The 19,483-nt window shown below is 42.7% G+C and overlaps 1 protein-coding gene across 7 annotated transcripts in view; it reads left to right on the forward strand.

The window, feature by feature from the left end:
- The window catches only part of TBL1X (transducin beta like 1 X-linked), a 315,199-nt gene that overhangs the window by 56,248 nt on the left and 239,468 nt on the right, over nucleotides 1-19,483 (forward strand). For 3 of the 7 annotated variants that reach the window (XM_056558873.1, XM_056558869.1, XM_056558871.1), the window contains exon 3: nucleotides 8,236-8,348. The exons of 2 other annotated variants lie outside the window; for them this stretch is intronic. In XM_056558873.1, coding sequence (XP_056414848.1) covers nucleotides 8,285-8,348 — 64 coding nt within the window. In that variant the 5' untranslated portion in view covers nucleotides 8,236-8,284. Of the gene's footprint in view, nucleotides 1-8,178; nucleotides 8,349-19,483 lie in introns of those variants that run through there. 2 more of the 7 variants (XM_056558870.1, XM_056558875.1) reach the window with 2 other exon arrangements.

Consider the following 19,483-nt stretch of genomic DNA (forward strand, 5'->3'; position numbering starts at 1 on the left):
CCAAAAAATAAATCATTGTGCAACAAAATTGAAGAAAAAACACCATTTTGTACATTTTGGGGGATTTCGTTTCTACACAGTACTTTTTTTCGTTAAAAATTATGTTGTTTCTTTATTCAGTAGGTCCATACGATTAAATTGATACCTTACTTACATTGGTTTGATTTTGTCTTACTTCTGGAAAAAATCATAACTACATGCAGGAAAATTAATTTGTTTAAAATTGTCAACTTCTAACCCCTATAACTTTTTTCTTTTTCTGTGTACGGGGCAGTATGAGGGCTCTTTTTTTGCGCCGTGATCTGAAGTTTTTGTTTTGATCAGATTTTTTGAGCACTTTTTATTCATTTTTTCGTGATACAAAAAGTGACGAAAAATACGCTATTTTGGACTTCGGTATTTTTTAACTATAATTACATATATATATATATATATATATATATATATATATTTATATATATATATATATATATATATATATATATATATTAATATATTTTATTAACAATATATTTTTTATTGTTCGGACATTTACGCATGCGGCGATACCACATGTGTTTATTTTTATTATGGTTACATATTTTTTTATATGGAATTTGGGAAAAGGGGGGTGATTTAAACTTTTAATGAGGAAGTGGTTAATGTTTTTTTTTTCACTTTTTATTTAACTTTTTTTTACACTTTTAGTCCCTTTAGGGGACATATAGGAGGAATCATTAGATTCCTCATACAGATGAATGTGGTTTCCTAGAACCACATTCATCTGTGTGCTCTGCTCTCAATTGATAAAACCTGGTCCTGCCAGGCTTTATCCTTTTCAGGGCAGCAGCCAGCACGGAAGGAGAGGTAAGCCCTCCGGCTACCTCAGAAGTGGATCGCCCCCCCCCCCCCCCCCCCCCCCGTGATCGCACTGGACCACCAGGCATAGTTTAAATGTCCCTTTAGACGCCACTGTCAACTTTGACAACGGCGATCTAAAGGGTTAATCCCCGCATGTCGGCTATTAACGCCGGCCCTCAGCTACAAGAATTAGCTGAGGGCTGGCTGGTATGGTATGATGTGGGCTATGTATCATACATAGCTTGCCATCTCAGGATGGGCCGGCTTGTCCTTAGACGGCAACCGGTTAATACTTGGTGGTATAGGTGGCAGATGGTGTTTTTTGCACACCTTTCATTTTCTTAGATATAAAAAAAATTGGGGTCCATATATTTTATCCTAACAAAATTTGTTTTAGCTAATGCATAGCCTCAATACTTACTTGTGGTCTGATGCTGAGGAATTTCTGTAACATTTTTTTATGTATCAACTGGCTCCAGAAAGTTAAACAGATTTGTAAATTACTTCTATTAAAAAAATCTTAATCTTTTCAGTACTTCTGAAGTTAAGGTTGTTCTTTTCTATCTAAATCCTCTCTGATGACACCTGTCTCGGGAACCGGCCAGTTTAGAAGAGGTTTGCTATGGGAATTTGCTTCTAAACTGGGCGGTTCCCGAGACACGTGTCATCAGAGAGCACTTAGACAGAAAAGAACAACCTTAACTTCAGAAGCTCATAAGTACTGAAAGGATTAAGATATTTTAATAGAAGTAATTTACAAATCTGTTTAACTTTCGGGAGCCTGTTGATATATAGAAAAAAAAGTTTTTTTTCCTGGATAACCCCTTTAACCTCTTAACGACGCAGGACGTATATTTACGTCCTGCGCTGGCTCCCGCATCACATCGCGTCGGTCCCGGCGCTCATCAACGGCCGGGACCCGCGGCTAATACCACACATCGCCGATCGCGGCAATGTGCGGTGTTAACCCTTTAGAAGCGGCGGTCACAGCTGACCGCCGCTTCTAAAGCGAAAGTGAAAGTATCCCGGCTAGTCAGTCGGGCTGTTCGGGACAGCCGTGGTGAAATTGCGGCGTCCCGAACAGCTTGCAGGACACCGGGAGGGCTCTTACCTGCCTCCTCGGTGTCCGATCGACGAATGACTGCTCCGTGCCTGAGATCCAGGCAGGAGCAGTCAAGCGCCGATAACGCTGATCACAGGAGTGTTAATACACGCCAGTGGTCAGCATAGGAGATCAGTGTGTGCAGTGTTATAGGTCCCTATGGGACCTATAACAATGGAAAAGAAAGGTTAAAAAAAGTTTTAATAAAGGTCATTTAACCCCTTCCCTAATAAAAGTTTGAATCACCCCCCTTTTCCCATAAAAAAAAATAAAACAGTGTAAATAAAAACAAACATATGTGGTATCGCCGCATGCGTAAATGTCCGAACTATAAAAATATATTGTTAATTAAACCGCACAGTCAATGGCGTACGCGCAAAAAAATTCCAAAGTCCAAAAAAAGCGTATTTTGGTCACTTTTTATACCATTAAAAAATGAATAAAAAGTGATCAAAAAGTCCGATCAAAACAAAAACCATACCAGTAAAAACTTCAGATCACGGCGCAAAAACTGAGCCCTCATACTGCCCTGTACGTGGAAAAATAAAAAAAGTTATAGGGGTCAGAAGAAGACATTTTTAAACGTATAATTTTTCCTGTATGTAGTTATGATTTTTTCCAGAAGTACGAAAAAATCAAACCTATATAAGTAGGGTATCATTTTAACCGTATGGACCTACAAAATAATGATAAGGTTTCATTTTTACCGAAATATGCACTGCGTAGAAACGGAAGCACCCAAAAGTTACAAAAGGGCGTTTTTTCTTCGATTTTGTCGCACAATGATTTTTTTTTTCCGTTTCTTCGTGAATTTTTGGGTAAAATGACTGATGTCACTGCAAAGTAGAATTGGTGACGCAAAAAATAAGCCATAATATGGATTTTTATGTGGAAAATTGAAAGGGTTATGATTTTTAAAAGGTAAGGAGGAAAAAACGAAAGTGCAAAAACGGAAAAACCCTGAGTCCTTAAGTGGTTAAGTTAAGTGGTATTGTTCACCATAATAATAAATGTACCAAAAACATTAATAAATCAGTAACACTTTAAAGCTGCTCCCACTTTTGACAACCAAAAAAATTACATTTGTAGTGGTATCAGATTTTTTAGCATTGGTACTATCATGTTTATGGCAGCAAATTTTCACTAATAATCCCATAATTTGGCTTGGTTCCTACTGTTAGGTTATGTCCAAACAATTTTATGCGTCAAGGTCCGCCTATTTTTATGTAATATTTTCCCTCTAAAATATATTTTGAAAAACTACACAATTTTTGTTTTATTGCTACAATTATTACAGCCACATAAAAAAGTCACCAATTTTGGACATAATGGTCCAGATTTACTTTTGAAAATGTACCAGAAACTTGCACATATGGCTTTGTTCTACATTTACAGGCTTTTATGACATTTTTTCGATGGATCTTACAAAGGGAGAGTGACCTCAAAAAGAGGTGGCATGAAGTCCAAAAAGGGGGACATTCCCTATATGCTTTAAAAAATGCACCAGAATGTTGATGCATAATTCTGGATTGAAGCACAACAACTAAAATTTGATGTAAACTTAAACTAAACAGTCTACAGATTTATCAAACAGCCACCAATTCATCATACACTTTGATAAATCTGGCATATCTGAAGTCTGACTATCTAGGGGTGCATTCACATCTTATTTTGTGCATTTGGCATCCATTCTCTATCTTATTCACTTCAATGAGCCCGAGCAGAGTCAGCTAGTGACTCTGGTCAGCTGATTTGTTTTTTTTACTGTATCCAGCTTTTTACCCGGACTGAAAACCGCAGCAGTCACTAGCTGACTTCATTTGGTTCATTGAAATGAATGGGACATGGCACAGATCCAGCAGGGATATGGCAGCAGATGGCTTTGAAATTCCCCTCCCGGCTGCTGGTTGTACAAAACAAGATGTGAATGCACCCTAGGTTTGTGCTGTACAAGAATTAGATAGTTTTAGTATATTCTGTGTTATGCATGTATTTACATCGCATAATATGATCCATGTTTGATGCATACATTTATCAAAATACGTTAGAATTTCATACAAAGATCTGATTTACATAATTGCTTATATAACACCCAATAAAACATGCAAACAAACACAGAAAAATGGTTAAATAATGCTCTGTAAAAAAAAATGTGCCTAAAAAAGCTCAAATTTTTTTGATTCATTTTGCTGGCAAATACAAAATGTTTTTTTGACAATCATAGTTCACAATGTTTTAATAATGATCTACAGTATAGTATTTCCATACTTTGCTCACAACAGAATCAAGTATAAAGTCAGGCCAAGAAAATGATCCAGGTCAGAGCTTTTTTACCTTGTATTTATTATTGTATCTATTAATAATGAGAAGAGTAAATACATAACCGTTATTCCATATTGTTATTAAAAATGTAAATAAAAAATAGACAAACATAGCTGCACATCTACAGTTCGTATTTTGATCTATTTGCTTCTCAGCATAATTTAAAAAAATGAACAGGTTGTTAGTATACATTTTGATCAAAAAGTACAAGCCCACTCGCCACGTCAAGGCCACCTAGTTAAAGTGGGTCCCCAACCTAACACTGGTGTAGCGCTAGGCGGCGACCACTGCCTCCACGACACCAAGCCCACAGGGGGAACGATCCAGTGGCCAGGCAGCCCCACTAATGCCTAACCAAGCTCCCGGCTCCAGGCCACACCACCCCACAGACAAAGGATCACAGCAACAATGGCCGCTACAGAGTACCACACAAGCGTGAACACCTACCATGTGCTCCCTACCAGATAGTTATTAGTTATTTCCTTATACCTATGAAGATAATGATTGTAAAACCTTTTACATTTTGACATTGTCTTCTTCCTAACCGAAGTCTTATTGGTCATGCGATCATATTTCCACTTTTTCCTGACCTTCTATGTATTGGGAGTTGTGTTTGATTTTTGCTTTTCTATCCTTACTCCCAAATACTGTTTGATTTACCAGACGGTTCGTAGAATGCCTTCACACACAGGTGGGATTAACCTGTCTATGCATGTTTGTGGGGTAGACGCCGACTGTATTGCCTTCTTACCGTTGTTACCCTGATTTTTTTGTTGAGGCTTGTATCCTCTTAGTTAATTTTTTTTTTTTTACTGCCACCCTTAAATACCACCATACTGTTTTATTATTAAAAATAAAATAAAAACTTTTGAATGAGAAATAAAACATTTTACATATAATAATTTGCATACACACAACACACACAAATATATATATATATATATATATATATATATATATATATATAGCATTTTGAGGTGTAAATTTATGCATAAATGTTCAATATTAGACAAAATGTAATCTAAAAACTTAAGAATCTAAGGAAAGAAAAGGAGGAATTGCTGGGATACTTTTTTTTATAACTTTTTTTATGTTAGTTGTCCTTTAAGCAAATTATTTTGGAAAACTCTAATAAGTGCTAGTTAACATGATTTTTTCATTATGATCATGGAGGGCATTATGCAAACTTGAGCCTGGACATCACGTAATACTACAAGTGGATGTAATATATTTTCATGTGAAATACACCTCTTCACTTACAGTAATTCTAATTACACTACTTTATAATAAGTATTCTTCTTATCAACTTTAATAAAATAATTAGTATAATAGTATTATTCATTTTTTTTTTTTTTTTTTACATTGTTAAAACCCAGAATTGTAGTTCTGTGCTGAGTATGAGTTTTACAGGTGAAGGATGAACTATTCAGATTATATTTGCAGGTGAAATAACGTTCAAAACATAATGTAATAAAATATATTTGATGAACATCTAAAGGGTACATTTTTAAAGAGAAAAACTTATGCAGAAAAAAAAAACTAAATAAAAAAAAAAGATATCTGTGGTGCCTTGTGTGCATATTTGCTCCAGGTTCCATCATTATATATTAGGTATTGCATTTCTGCCTAAAGTGATGTATTCAAACTCTCTGGTATATATATATATATATATATATATATATATATATATATATATATATATATACACATATTTTTTTTATTTTTTTTTTAAAGATATTTATGTATATCTTGCGTCCTGTATATTGAGTAGAGAGTATACAGGCATAGACAAATTGTTGGTACCCATTCATTAAAAACTGAAGTCCCACAATACTCCCTGAAATAACTTGAAACTGACATTGATAATAAGTATACGGTACATTTACTGAAAATTAACAGTTGAAAAGCAGTCATTGCTTCTAAATTGTGGTTCAACATAATTATAAAAAAAAAAAAAACAATATAGTGAATCTGTCCTGGACAAAAAATGATGGTCCCTGAACTTGAAATATTTTGGTACACAACCTTTTGAGGCAATCACTGCAATCCAGCAATTTCTTTAAAGCGCAAATGCCAAGGATATTGTACCCCCCTGACTAATACCATGATAGTATAGATGAATGATAAAACTTGTAATGCAGCTATACCTTGGCTGCTCTTTATCACATTTTATAGGCCAGACAATAGTTTTATTGTGTGGTCAGCAACAGTCGGATAGGTGCGGCCAGGGTTCACAATGCCCCACCTCCACCACGCCTATCCCCTCTAAGTGAGCGTTGGGAACGCTGTGGGATTGGCACACAGGTCCCCAGCTCAAGTGGCCCTATGTTCATAATGTGTGGGCCGTGACTTCACTGAGCCCTTACATATTATATGCACCTTTATGATATACAGTGCCCGTTCTCCTCTTCTTTATTCTCCTGGTGCCGGAGACGCGCTGCTTTAGAGGCAGAGAACTCGCTCGCTCCATGTCTCTAGCACTGCACAGGGGCCCGGCGCTGGTGGCAGACAACGGGAGTGAGCACTTTCTCTCTGCCAGAGAGAAAGCGCTTACTCTTGTATCTGGCAGAGAGAAAGCGCTCACTCCGCTGTCTGCCACCAGCTCTGTGCGCCTGTGCAGTGCTAGAGGTATGAAGTGATTGAGCTCTCTGGCTCTAGTGACAGCTGAAAGCAGAAGCAGAACATCTTCAGCACCAGGAGAAGAAAGAAGCGGAGAACAGGCACTGTATATCATAAAGGTGCATACAATATGTAAAGGCTCATTGGAGTCACGGCGCTTGTGCTGGGGACCTGTGTGTCAATCACACAGCGGTCCCAGCGCTCACTTACAGGGGATCGGCGTGGCAAAGGTGGGGCATTGCAAACCCCGGCCACGCCTATGCGACTGTTGCTGACCTCACGATAAAACTATTTTCTAGCTGATGAAGTGTGATAAACAGCAGCCAAAGGTATAGCTCTATTACAAGTTTTATCATCTATAATATTATGGTATTAGTCTGGGGGGTACAATATCCATGACAGTTGCGCTTTAACTCTCAATGAGATTTCTGCACTTGTCTCCAGGTATCTTGGCTCCTCATAAGATACTGCTCTAGCTGTCTTGGGTATCTAGGGTGTATTCTCCAGACTGCATCCACAGTATTATCCGTATTATCCAGATGATAAATAGGATCAGATCAGGGCTCATAGAAGCCACTTCAGAATAGTCCAATGTTTTGCTCTTAGCCATTCTTGGGTCTGTTTAGCTGAGTATTTTCAGTCTTTATCCTGTTAGAGGACCCATGACCTGTGGCTGAGTTCAAGCTTCCTGACACTGGGCAGCACATGTAAAGGGGTACTCTGCCCATAGACATCTTATCCTCTATCCAAAGGATAGGAGATAAGATGTCAGATTGCAGGGGTCCCGCCACTGGGACCTCCCGTGATCTTCGCTGCAGCACCCCAATCATCCGGTGCACTGAGCGAACTTGTCTCCTCGCCGGATGACTGACGATATGTGGCGCCGGAGGCTCGTGATGTCATGGCCACGCCCCCCCCCAAAGACTTACATTGAGTGGGATTGAAATCATGGGGGCATGGCCGTGATGTCACAAGCCTCCAGTGCCGCAGCTGGCATTCTAAGTGAATGCCGTGTGCTGCAGGGAGATTGCGGGGGTCCCGGCGGCAGGACCCCCCCGATCAGACATCTTATCCCCTATCCTTTGGATAGGGGATAAGATGTCCAGGGGCAGAGTACTCCTTTAACTCCAGAGTGACTTGATAGTCGAGATTTCATTGTACCCTGAACAGATTTAAGACACCCTGTATCCGATACAGCAAAGCAGCCTTAAAACATATGCTTCATATTTTTGTCTGTGAACATAGAGCTCATGTGAATTACCAAAAAGCTCCAGTTTTGTCTTATCTGTCCAAAGGACAAGACACAAAGCTTCTGGAAGAAGCTTCCTGATTTTCCACTGCTGTTTCCCCAGGCCTGCTCGCAACAGAGACCTGCAGCGGTGATGTCACAAAGTTCCACCCATGCCCCAACCCAGCTCCGATACAAGGGAAGATAGCAAGGCAACTGGACCACGGAATCGATCAGGTTAGTATGGTTGTCATCAGTGTCAACCCGCACTACATACCTGTACCAACAGGTAAGTGCAGGTAACAATGATGACAGTTTTCCTTTTAAGTGATATCACAACAAAGTACAATCACAAAAATCAAACCCTCACGTGAGTTTGTAGTTGGAAAAGTGAAAGATTAAAGGCTATTAGAAAGTGAGAATGAAAAAAATGGAAATGGAAAAAGGTAAAATTGTTGTGCCCTTCAGGAGTTAAGGAGTATTACCAAATTAAAAAAGTTATCCCCAATCCATAGGATAGGACTCCCACCAATCATTAAAATGGGAGAAAATAGGTAAACATCACGCATCAATCCTAAATATACCCATTAGTAGTTGTACATATCCCTAAGTGGCACCAATATTGCAGCAGCAATGAAAGTAAGAACAAACATGTTAAATCCCCTCTTAAAATGATATCATAGTTTTGTTCTCCCAAGGCTTATTGGTAAACACTGACCTTTACTTAATGCATTTTACATTTGGTCTGTTGAGTAGCAGATGTTGAATTAGCGATAGGAGAAATATTCTTGCTTTTTATGCTGAAAGTCTTTCCATATTTCCTGTAAGGCATTTGCTTTCCTTGGGATTTCAGTAAAGAGCCCGTCATGCAGAAAATTAGAGCACACAATATAGTGGTTTAGACTCCTCTGCAGTATTATCAAAGGAGATACTTGTGTACATTGTCTATTCCATACTTGACTGAGCCCAGGAAGCACTTGGGCTTTAACTGGAAATCTTGGACGAGAGCTCAAGCTTTTAGCCTCATTTTAATTGTTTGCTGAATTGGGTTTCATTGCATACTTTGCATAATATGCAGGAAATATTATTACATAAACATTTTATAAGCAACAAATTAAAAGTACAACAGGAAATGAACCAAACACCAATGCAAGCTGCAAATTCACCATTATATTGAAATACACCATGTGGCAGATGTTATATTATTCATACATTAAGTCACCTATTCATTCATTGTTTATTGTAATAATATAACAGAAAGAGAGCATCAGTGACCTATTACTATAGGTACCTGAATCCTTTTTAAATATTTAGCAATAACTATTCTATAATTTTGATGGCTTATAACTACAATAGTTCCATACTCTTTAGATGTTTAAAGGGGTATACTGGCTTCAGACATGAATGGAGGGGTGTGGTGTGATGCCACTAGGGGTGTGGCCATGACATCACTTCCCCGTCTCCCCCCTGTGATCATATATCTTATACCCTATCCTTTGGATAGGGGATAAGATGTATAAAGCTGGAATACCCCTTTAACTGTTTTGTTGAATATTGCCCAAAAAGTAAGCAATGAAGCTTTCTCATGACCTCTCAAAGGTCATGAGGAAGCGCTAAAAGAGCCTGAAACGGCCAGTTGGCCTTTGTCTGTATTGGTGACCCGACTGTTTTAATAAAATAATTGTTACTGGGAGTGCCATCTAGTTTCTACTACCGGAATAATTTGTATGTGCATGTTATGGATTGAGCACCACCTTTTAAGCAGAGAGGCTGTGCATTATAGGTGAGCAAATTATAGACTAATACACAATCTAAGCATGTACGCGGCAGTGCCTACTTGCCGTTTTTTTCTATGCATTACAGCTTGTAGTTATATTGGCGTTGTTTTCTAATCCCGCCAAACAGTTGGAGAGGCATGTCTCCTCCCCATCCTGACCTGCACAATTGATATTCAGGGCTCTATGCCAGGATCTGGTCAGGATCGGGAGGCGTGCTGCTGCAACCTATCCAGCCTCTGACTGTTTGGTTGGATTAAAGATCAACAGCGATATAAGTTTACAAACTAGGGCCACACTAAACAAAGGAACCGAAGCTTTGTCTCTGAAAAGATATTACAAATTGCGTTATATTATTTTGTACTTTTAAATTAAAACTGATTATTTTTATAAAATGATGGCAGCCATTCAATTGCTCCTATGAGGGCACTACATGCACATTAAAATGTTTTACTATTAGATTTCAGCTAGCTGAACACTGGAGATTTTAGCCACTCTGTGATCAGCATATTGGCCCTGATTTACTATTATAAACCCCACATGTTTTTTCAGGTTATGAGCCAGATTCTGGCGCATTGCACCAGAAATACTGTCTGCACCAGAATTTGCACCAGAATTGAAAAGGGGGCGTGGCGTGGCCCCGACATTTTAATAAAAACCCAACATATTTATTAAGGTTTCCACAGAAAATGTTGTGGATTTGAGCTGAGGAAAACCCTACAGATCAGAGCATGTGTAAAAAAAAATAAAGCAAAATTTAGTGAAAAGGGCAAAATGTAGGGAAACATTAGTAACTACCATGGGAAAAAAAAGTAGGGAATAAAAAACCCACAAAAAAATACACTCCACTTTTAGTAGATCAGGGCCATTGTCAGAGAACCATTCTAACAAGAGGGGGGTTGACCAAAGCACAGAGGATTATGTACATGTACATACATGAACATGTATGCTGCCCAAACAATGGGAAGCATGAAATCTTGAGAGGCTCCATGTTTACTAACAAATATATTTTGCTGTGCAATGTTGTGACATCTTAAAGAAAACACATTTTAAAATGAAGCTAAGCTCAGTTTTAATAATAGGTCTCGACATATACACAAACAGGGAGAAACCTATCATTCAAACCAAGTAGGACAAGGAAGAGTAGGGTAGACTGCTCCCAGAAACATCATTGCTTGGTCTTCAATTGTGTTTTATAGTACACATTAGTAACAATGGAGCCTGTCAAATTTCATGCTGCCTGTGGTCCAGACTGCATCAATCTCTTGCTAGATTCTTTTTATTTTTTAGTTTTCAAGTTCTCTTTCTCAAACATCGTAGAAATTATACATTATTTGGCCATTTTTGAAGCAATTATTATTATTTTTAAATAAATAATCAATAGGGCTGCCGTAGCAGCCTTTGAAAATGGCCCAGTTTCGAGGCATAACTTGTAGCTTCTAGACCCCAGTACCAAATATGCAAAATGCATAATGTGCCATCTGTAATAAAGATGCCATGGGGCCTCCTCAGGTAGCAGGTCCCAGGTGCAACTGCTACCTCTGCACCCCCTATAGTTACTGTCACGATTCGGCTGGCAGGAGGTGGATCCTCTGTGCCAGAGAGGGATTGGCGTGGACCGTGCTGGTGGACCGGTTCTAAGTTGCTACTGGTATTCACCAGAGCCCGCCGCAAAGCGGGATGGTCTTGCAGCGGCGGTAGCAACCAGGTCGTATCCACTAGCAACGGCTCAACCTCTCTGACTGCTGAAGATAGGCGCGGTACAAGGGAGTAGACAAGAGCAAGGTCGGACGTAGCAGAAGGTCGGGGCAGGCAGCAAGGATCGTAGTCAGGGGCAACGGCAGGAGGTCTGGAACACAGGCTAGGAACACACAAGGAAACGCTTTCACTGGCACAATGGCAACAAGATCCGGCGAGGGAGTGCAGGAGAAGTGAGGTATAAATAGGGAGTGCACAGGTGAACACACTAATTAAGCCAACTGCGCCAATCAGTGGCGCAGTGGCCCTTTAAATCGCAGAGACCCGGCGCGCACGCGCCCTAAGGAGCGGGGCCGCGCGCGCCGGGACAGGACCGACGGAGAGCGAGTCAGGTACGGGAGCCGGGGTGCGCATCGCGAGCGGGCGCCACCCGCATCGCGAATCGCATCCCGGCTGGGAGAGGTATCACAGCGCACCCGGTCAGCAGGTCTGACCGGGGCGCTGCAATTGCGAGGATGTTGCGAGCACTCCGGGGAGGAGTGGGGACCCGGAGCGCTCGGCGTAACAGTACCCCCCCCCTTGGGTCTCCCCCTCTTCTTGGAGCCGGAGAACCTGAGGACCAGACTTTTGTCTAGGATGTTGTCCTCAGGTTCCCAGGATCTCTCTTCAGGACCACAGCCCTCCCAATCTACCAAAAAAAATCTTTTTCCTCTGACCGTCTTGGAGGCCAGTATCTCCTTCACGGAGAAGACGTCAGAAGAACCGGAAACAGGAGTGGGAGAAACAAGTTTGGGAGAGAAACGGTTGATGATGAGTGGTTTAAGGAGAGAGACATGGAAGGCATTGGGAATACGAAGAGAAGGAGGAAGAAGGAGTTTGTAAGAGACAGGATTAATCTGGCACAAGACTTTGAAAGGACCAAGATAGCGTGGTCCCAGTTTGTAACTGGGGACACGAAAGCGGACATATTTAGCGGAGAGCCATACCTTGTCTCCGGGAGCAAAAATGGGGGGAGTTCTTCTTTTCTTATCGGCAAACCTTTTCATGCGGGATGAAGCCTGTAAAAGAGAATTTTGGGTCTCTTTCCATATGGTCGAAAGATCACGAGTCACTTCATCCACAGCGGGCAAACCAGAGGGCAAGGGAGTAGGGAGGGGGGGAAGAGGGTGACGGCCGTACACCACGAAAAATGGGGACTTAGCAGAAGATTCAGAGACTCTGAAGTTGTATGAGAATTCGGCCCATGGTAGAAGATCTGCCCAGTCATCCTGGCGGGAGGAAACAAAATGCCGTAAATAGTCACCCAGGACCTGGTTAATTCTTTCTACTTGCCCATTGGATTGGGGATGATAAGAAGAAGAGAAGTTTAATTTAATCTTGAGCTGTTTACAGAGGGCCCTCCAGAATTTAGACACGAATTGGACGCCTCTATCCGAGACGATCTGCGTGGGCAAACCGTGAAGACGAAAAATGTGTACAAAAAATTGTTTTGCCAACTGAGGCGCTGAAGGAAGACCAGGAAGAGGAATAAAATGTGCCATCTTGGAAAATCGATCAACGACCACCCAAACAACAGTGTTGCCACGGGATGGGGGTAAGTCTGTAATAAAGTCCATACCAATCAGTGACCAAGGCTGTTCGGGGACAGGCAGAGGATGAAGGAGACCAGCAGGCTTCTGGCGAGGAGTCTTATCCCGGGCACAGACAGTACAGGCCCGCACAAAATCAACAACATCCGTCTCCAGAGTCGGCCACCAATAGAAACGAGAGATGAGTTGCAAGGACTTTTTGATGCCCGCATGGCCTGCGAGGTGGGAGGAGTGACCCCATCTGAGAATCCCGAGACGTTGGCGTGGAGAAACGAAGGTCTTCCCTGGAGGAGTTTGCCTGATGGAGGCTGGAGAAGTGGAGATCAGACAGTCAGGAGGAATGATGTGTTGCGGAGAGACCTCTACTTCCGAGGCATCCGAGGAACGAGAGAGGGCATCGGCCCTAATGTTCTTGTCGGCAGGGCGAAAATGAATTTCAAAGTTAAAACGGGCAAAGAAAAACGACCACCTGGCCTGGCGAGGGTTCAGCCGTTGGGCAGACTGGAGATAGGAGAGATTCTTGTGATCGGTGTAAATGATAACTGGAAATTTTGATCCCTCCAGCAGATGCCTCCATTCCTCAAGTGCCAATTTAATGGCCAGTAATTCTCGATCCCCGATGGAGTAGTTTCTCTCCGCCGGAGAGAAGGTTCTAGAAAAAAAACCACAAGTAACAGCATGCCCGGAAGAATTTTTTTGTAGAAGGACCGCTCCAGCTCCCACTGAGGAGGCATCTACCTCCAATAGGAAGGGTTTAGATGGGTCAGGTCTGGAGAGCACGGGAGCAGAAGAAAAGGCAGACTTGAGCCGTTTAAATGCGTCTTCCGCTTGGGGAGACCAGGACTTGGGATTGGCATTTTTCTTGGTTAAAGCCACGATAGGAGCCACAATAGTGGAAAAGTGTGGAATAAATTGTCTGTAATAATTGGCGAACCCCAAAAAACGTTGGATATCACGGAGTCCGGAGGGGCGTGGCCAATCTAAGACGACAGAGAGTTTATCCGGGTCCATTTGTAATCCCTGGCCAGAGACCAAGTATCCTAGGAAAGGAAGAGATTGACATTCAAACAGACATTTCTCCATTTTGGCATAAAGTTGATTGTCTCGAAGTCTCTGAAGAACCATGCGGACATGCTGGCGGTGTTCTTCTAAGTTGGCAGAAAAAATCTGAATATCGTCCAGATACACAACAACACAGGAATATAAGAGATCACGAAAAATTTCATTAACAAAGTCTTGGAAGACGGCAGGGGCGTTGCACAGGCCAAAGGGCATGACCAGATACTCAAAGTGTCCATCTCTGGTGTTAAATGCAGTCTTCCATTCGTCCCCCTCCCTGATGCGGATGAGATTATAAGCACCTCTTAAGTCCAGTTTGGTAAAGATGTGGGCACCTTGAAGGCGATCAAAGAGTTCTGAGATAAGAGGTAGGGGGTAGCGGTTCTTTACCGTGATTTTATTAAGTCGGCGGTAATCAATGCAAGGACGTAGGGAGCCATCTTTTTTGGACACAAAAAAAATCCAGCTCCGGCAGGAGAGGAGGATTTGCGGATAAACCCCTTTTTTAAATTTTCCTGGATGTATTCAGACATAGCAAGAGTCTCTGGAGCGGACAGAGGATAAATTCTGCCCCGGGGTGGAGTAGTGCCCGGGAGGAGGTCAATAGGACAGTCATAAGGCCTGTGAGGAGGTAAAGTCTCAGCTTGCTTTTTGCAAAACACGTCAGCATAGTTCATATAAGCCTTAGGGAGACCGGTTACAGGGGGAACCACAGGGTCACGGCAGGGAGTACTGGGAACCGGTTTAAGACAGTCCTTGAAACAAGAAGTACCCCAGCTCTTGATCTCTCCTGTGGACCAATCAAGGGTTGGGGAATGGCGTTGAAGCCACGGTAATCCAAGGAGAATTTCGGAAGTGCAATTGGAGAGGACCAAAAACTCAATTTTTTCGTGATGAGGTCCGATGCACATTAGGAGGGGTTCCGTGCGGTAACGCACGGTACAGTCCAATCTTTCATTATTAACACAATTGATGTAGAGGGGTCTGGCGAGACTGGTCACCGGGATGTTGAACCTGTTGATGAGAGAGGCCAAAATAAAATTTCCTCAGATCCGGAATCCAAGAAGGCCATAGTAGAGAAGGAGAAGGTAGAGGAAGATATCCGCACAGGCACAGTAAGGCGTGGAGAAGCAGAGTTGACATCAAGAACTGTCTCACCTTTGTGCGGAGTCAGCGTACGTCTTTCCAGGCGGGGAGGACAGATAGGACAATCCTTCAGGAAGTGTTCGGTACCGGCACAGTACAGGAACAGATTCTCCATGCGGCGTCGTGTCCTCTCTTGAGGTGTCAAGCGAGACCGGTCAACTTGCATAGCCTCCACGGCGGGAGGCACAGGAACGGATTGCAGAGGACCAGAGGAGCCGGGGAGAAAAAACGCCTCGTGCGAACAAAGTCCATATCCTGGCGGAGCTCCTGACGCCTTTCGGAAAAACGCATGTCAATGCGAGTGGCTAGATGAATAAGTTCATGCAGGTTAGCAGGAATTTCTCGTGCGGCCAGAACATCTTTAATGTTGCTGGATAGGCCTTTTTTAAAGGTCGCGCAGAGGGCCTCATTATTCCAGGATAATTCGGAGGCAAGAGTACGGAATTGGATGGCGTACTCGCCAACGGAAGAATTACCCTGGACCAGGTTCAGCAGGGCAGTCTCAGCAGAAGAGGCTCGGGCAGGTTCCTCAAAGACACTTCGAATCTCCGTGAAGAAGGAGTGTACAGAGGCAGTGACGGGGTCATTGCGGTCCCAGAGCGGTGTGGCCCATGACAGAGCTTTCCCAGACAGAAGGCTGACTACGAAAGCCACCTTAGACCTTTCAGTAGGAAACTGGTCCGACATCATCTCCAAGTGCAGGGAACATTGTGAAAGAAAGCCACGGCAAAACTTAGAGTCCCCATCAAATTTATCCGGCAAGGATAGTCGTAGGCCGGAAGCGGCCACTCGCTGCGGAGGAGGTGCAGGAGCTGGCGGAGGAGATGATTGCTGAAGCTGTGGTAGTAGCTGCTGTAGCATCACGGTCAGTTGAGACAGCTGGTGGCCTTGTTGCGCTATCTGTTGCGACTGCTGGGCGACCACCGTGGTGAGGTCGGCGACAACTGGCAGTGGAACTTCAGCGGGATCCATGGCCGGATCTACTGTCACGATTCGGCTGGCAGGAGGTGGATCCTCTGTGCCAGAGAGGGATTGGCGTGGACCGTGCTGGTGGACCGGTTCTAAGTTGCTACTGGTATTCACCAGAGCCCGCCGCAAAGCGGGATGGTCTTGCAGCGGCGGTAGCAACCAGGTCGTATCCACTAGCAACGGCTCAACCTCTCTGACTGCTGAAGATATGCGCGGTACAAGGGAGTAGACAAGAGCAAGGTCGGACGTAGCAGAAGGTCGGGGCAGGCAGCAAGGATCGTAGTCAGGGGCAACGGCAGGAGGTCTGGAACACAGGCTAGGAACACACAAGGAAACGCTTTCACTGGCACAATGGCAACAAGATCCGGTGAGGGAGTGCAGGGGAAGTGAGGTATAAATAGGGAGTGCACAGGTGAACACACTAATTAAGCCAACTGCGCCAATCAGTGGCGCAGTGGCCCTTTAAATCGCAGAGACCCGGCGCGCGCGCGCCCTAAGGAGCGGGGCCGCGCGCGCCGGGACAGGACCGACGGAGAGCGAGTCAGGTACGGGAGCCGGGGTGCGCATCGCGAGCGGGCGCCACCCGCATCGCGAATCGCATCCCGGCTGGGAGAGGTATCGCAGCGCACCCGGTCAGCAGGTCTGACCGGGGTGCTGCAATTGCGAGGATGTTGCGAGCGCTCCGGGGAGGAGCGGGGACCCGGAGCACTCGGCGTAACAGTTACGGCCCTAGCCCAGCTTTCCTAGACTCCTTCATTGCAAATATGCCTGATTTTGCCTTCACCATTAGGCACATTGCCATTCAAGCATCTGGGAAACATGATAGAAAAGGACAAATCAAGGACTTGTTTCATTTGAGCTGATGTTATTGCTCTTCATCCAGTTCTCATCCTTGTTTTATGCCATGTCAACAATATTCCAGGGGTTTAAATTTTACTCTAAGATTAGATTTGCTACTTATTTTATGACTTTGGTTTGGACAATAATACTTTTCCCCCAAAGTGTCTAGCTCAGCACAATTGTTCCAAGAGAGACAGTCATTAAGTTTTATCTTAATCATTAGCTTCATAAAAAAGTTCACCCATCACAGTAGGATCTTTTTTTTTTCCTTTCCAATAACGAAGTGCATTTTCTAGTTCACAGTTCTTTTTATTGCAATTAGTTGTAATTGACTACGAACACTTTAATGGGTTTTGTTTATGTACCTTGACTTTACAGCAGTTTTACGTCTGTATCCCCAGGAGGCCTCTTTAATAGCAAAGATGTTACTATTAATTAGACGTTAAAGTTAAATGAAACTTTTGGCACAGTGTTGTTTTTCATGAAATAAAGATTTAAAAACATTTTGACTGGTTAGATTTTGTTTTGCATTATTATAAAATCAAGATAATTAAAAAACAGAATATAGTGAACATTGTATCCAAAGCTGAAAGGGATTCTATAGTTTTTATAAATATCACTCTATTAATAGGCTACATGTGGTGCTTCAACCTCATAATACTGTCTTCCATAAATTAGTCTCAAGCGCTATTCTATGGGGGAGGGGGTTGTTTGCTTCCATAAACATTTCCATAGGGACAACATCCTATCCATAGGGACAAAACATAAATAACAAAGCAACCATCAAAAAGAATAATGTCAAGGATCAGGACTTGGAGCGCTGACTTTAGCAAACAATTTAAACACAATAGAGTACCACATGTGCTTTATTAACTATGGTTATTCTCAGAACATTTTTATAAAGATTGTTTTCTCTTTGCCTGGTTGCATTGGTCATGTATGATCAGTTTAAACAACTTAAGCTGCCAATATGGATTAAAATATGTATGGCTGCATCTGTAAAATGGTCATTTACACAATCTGTTGTTCAACCATCACCCTAGCATGTAAAAACTAACGGTTTATCCTAAACATTGAAAGGCTATGGCGTTTGCATGAGAGCACTTAAATGCAACTTATTAAAAGCGGAGCTGGTAGTTGGACCCCTGCCAATCTAGTGTTAATGACCCATCAAGGGTTAAACCAATGGGCACTACAGTAAGTGATCCCATTACACTGCCTAACAGTTATTTAATGGTATGCCCACTGTTTTGGGCTTTTTAATAAACTTGTAGGGCTCATTCACACAGACGGATCTGCAGCTTATTTTACACTGCAGATCCGCCGACGATGGACCTAAAGTGTTCCCTCCATCTTTGCCTGCTCATAGCGGAAATCCACTGCTACGAGCAGGCCCGTTGCGATATGCGAGTCGCCGCGCGCATGCGCAGTATACTGGCAGTCACATCGCGGCTGCTGTCAGACTAGCTCAGGGAGCAGCCACGATGTGTGCGAGTATGCTGCGCATGTGTGCGGCGACTCACACATTGCAGCATGTCTGCTCATAGCTTGCCTATATGAGCAGTCACAGATGGAGGCAACACTGTAGGGTCCATCGTTGGCTGATTTGCAGCGTAAAATACGCTGCGGATCTGTCCATGTGAACGAGCCCATAGACTAGATGATAAAGTGTGAAGGAATCCCTACTGTCAGTAAACTGCCAAAGAACATTGACTAAAAGCATTTGAGTGAACAACCAAACCCTTACCCTGTTGACTCTATTGGGAGTAGAGCTCCTGGTAAAACACCAAGGTTGTCTTCTGACTTGTGCGAGAGAAGTTTCTTGACTCTTGGGATACCTGCAGAAAAATATACAGTATTTTCTTCTATGAAATAAAACAAATATTCAAAGATTTAAAATGACTAGTTCCACTCACAGTTATCTCAATGTAGTTCAAGGCTAAACAAAAATGACTTGCATTTTCTTGAGAGGATACACAAGTCTTAAGAACCTCTTGCATCTTGTGGCACTAGTGACAGGACACTTAACTTGATGGATTGTGCAGTTTCTAGTTTCATTTAGAGCAATAGTTGCAGAGAAATGGTGAACGGTTCACTTCAGCTGCTTCCCAAGGGATTTTCTTTTGCAACAGAGAGAGATGTACATAGTCATTATCGTGTTAGAACTTGTCCAATGTCTTATTTGTCGCCATAACAGCTAAAATACGTGTTGTTATTATTTGGTATCATGTATATTTGTTAATTCATTTAGACGTTAACACAGTTCCCAGGTTTTTTAGAAAAAATATTGAATTTC

This window comes from Hyla sarda, chromosome 2, assembly GCF_029499605.1.
Source record: "Hyla sarda isolate aHylSar1 chromosome 2, aHylSar1.hap1, whole genome shotgun sequence".
Taxonomy (NCBI): domain Eukaryota; kingdom Metazoa; phylum Chordata; class Amphibia; order Anura; family Hylidae; genus Hyla; species Hyla sarda.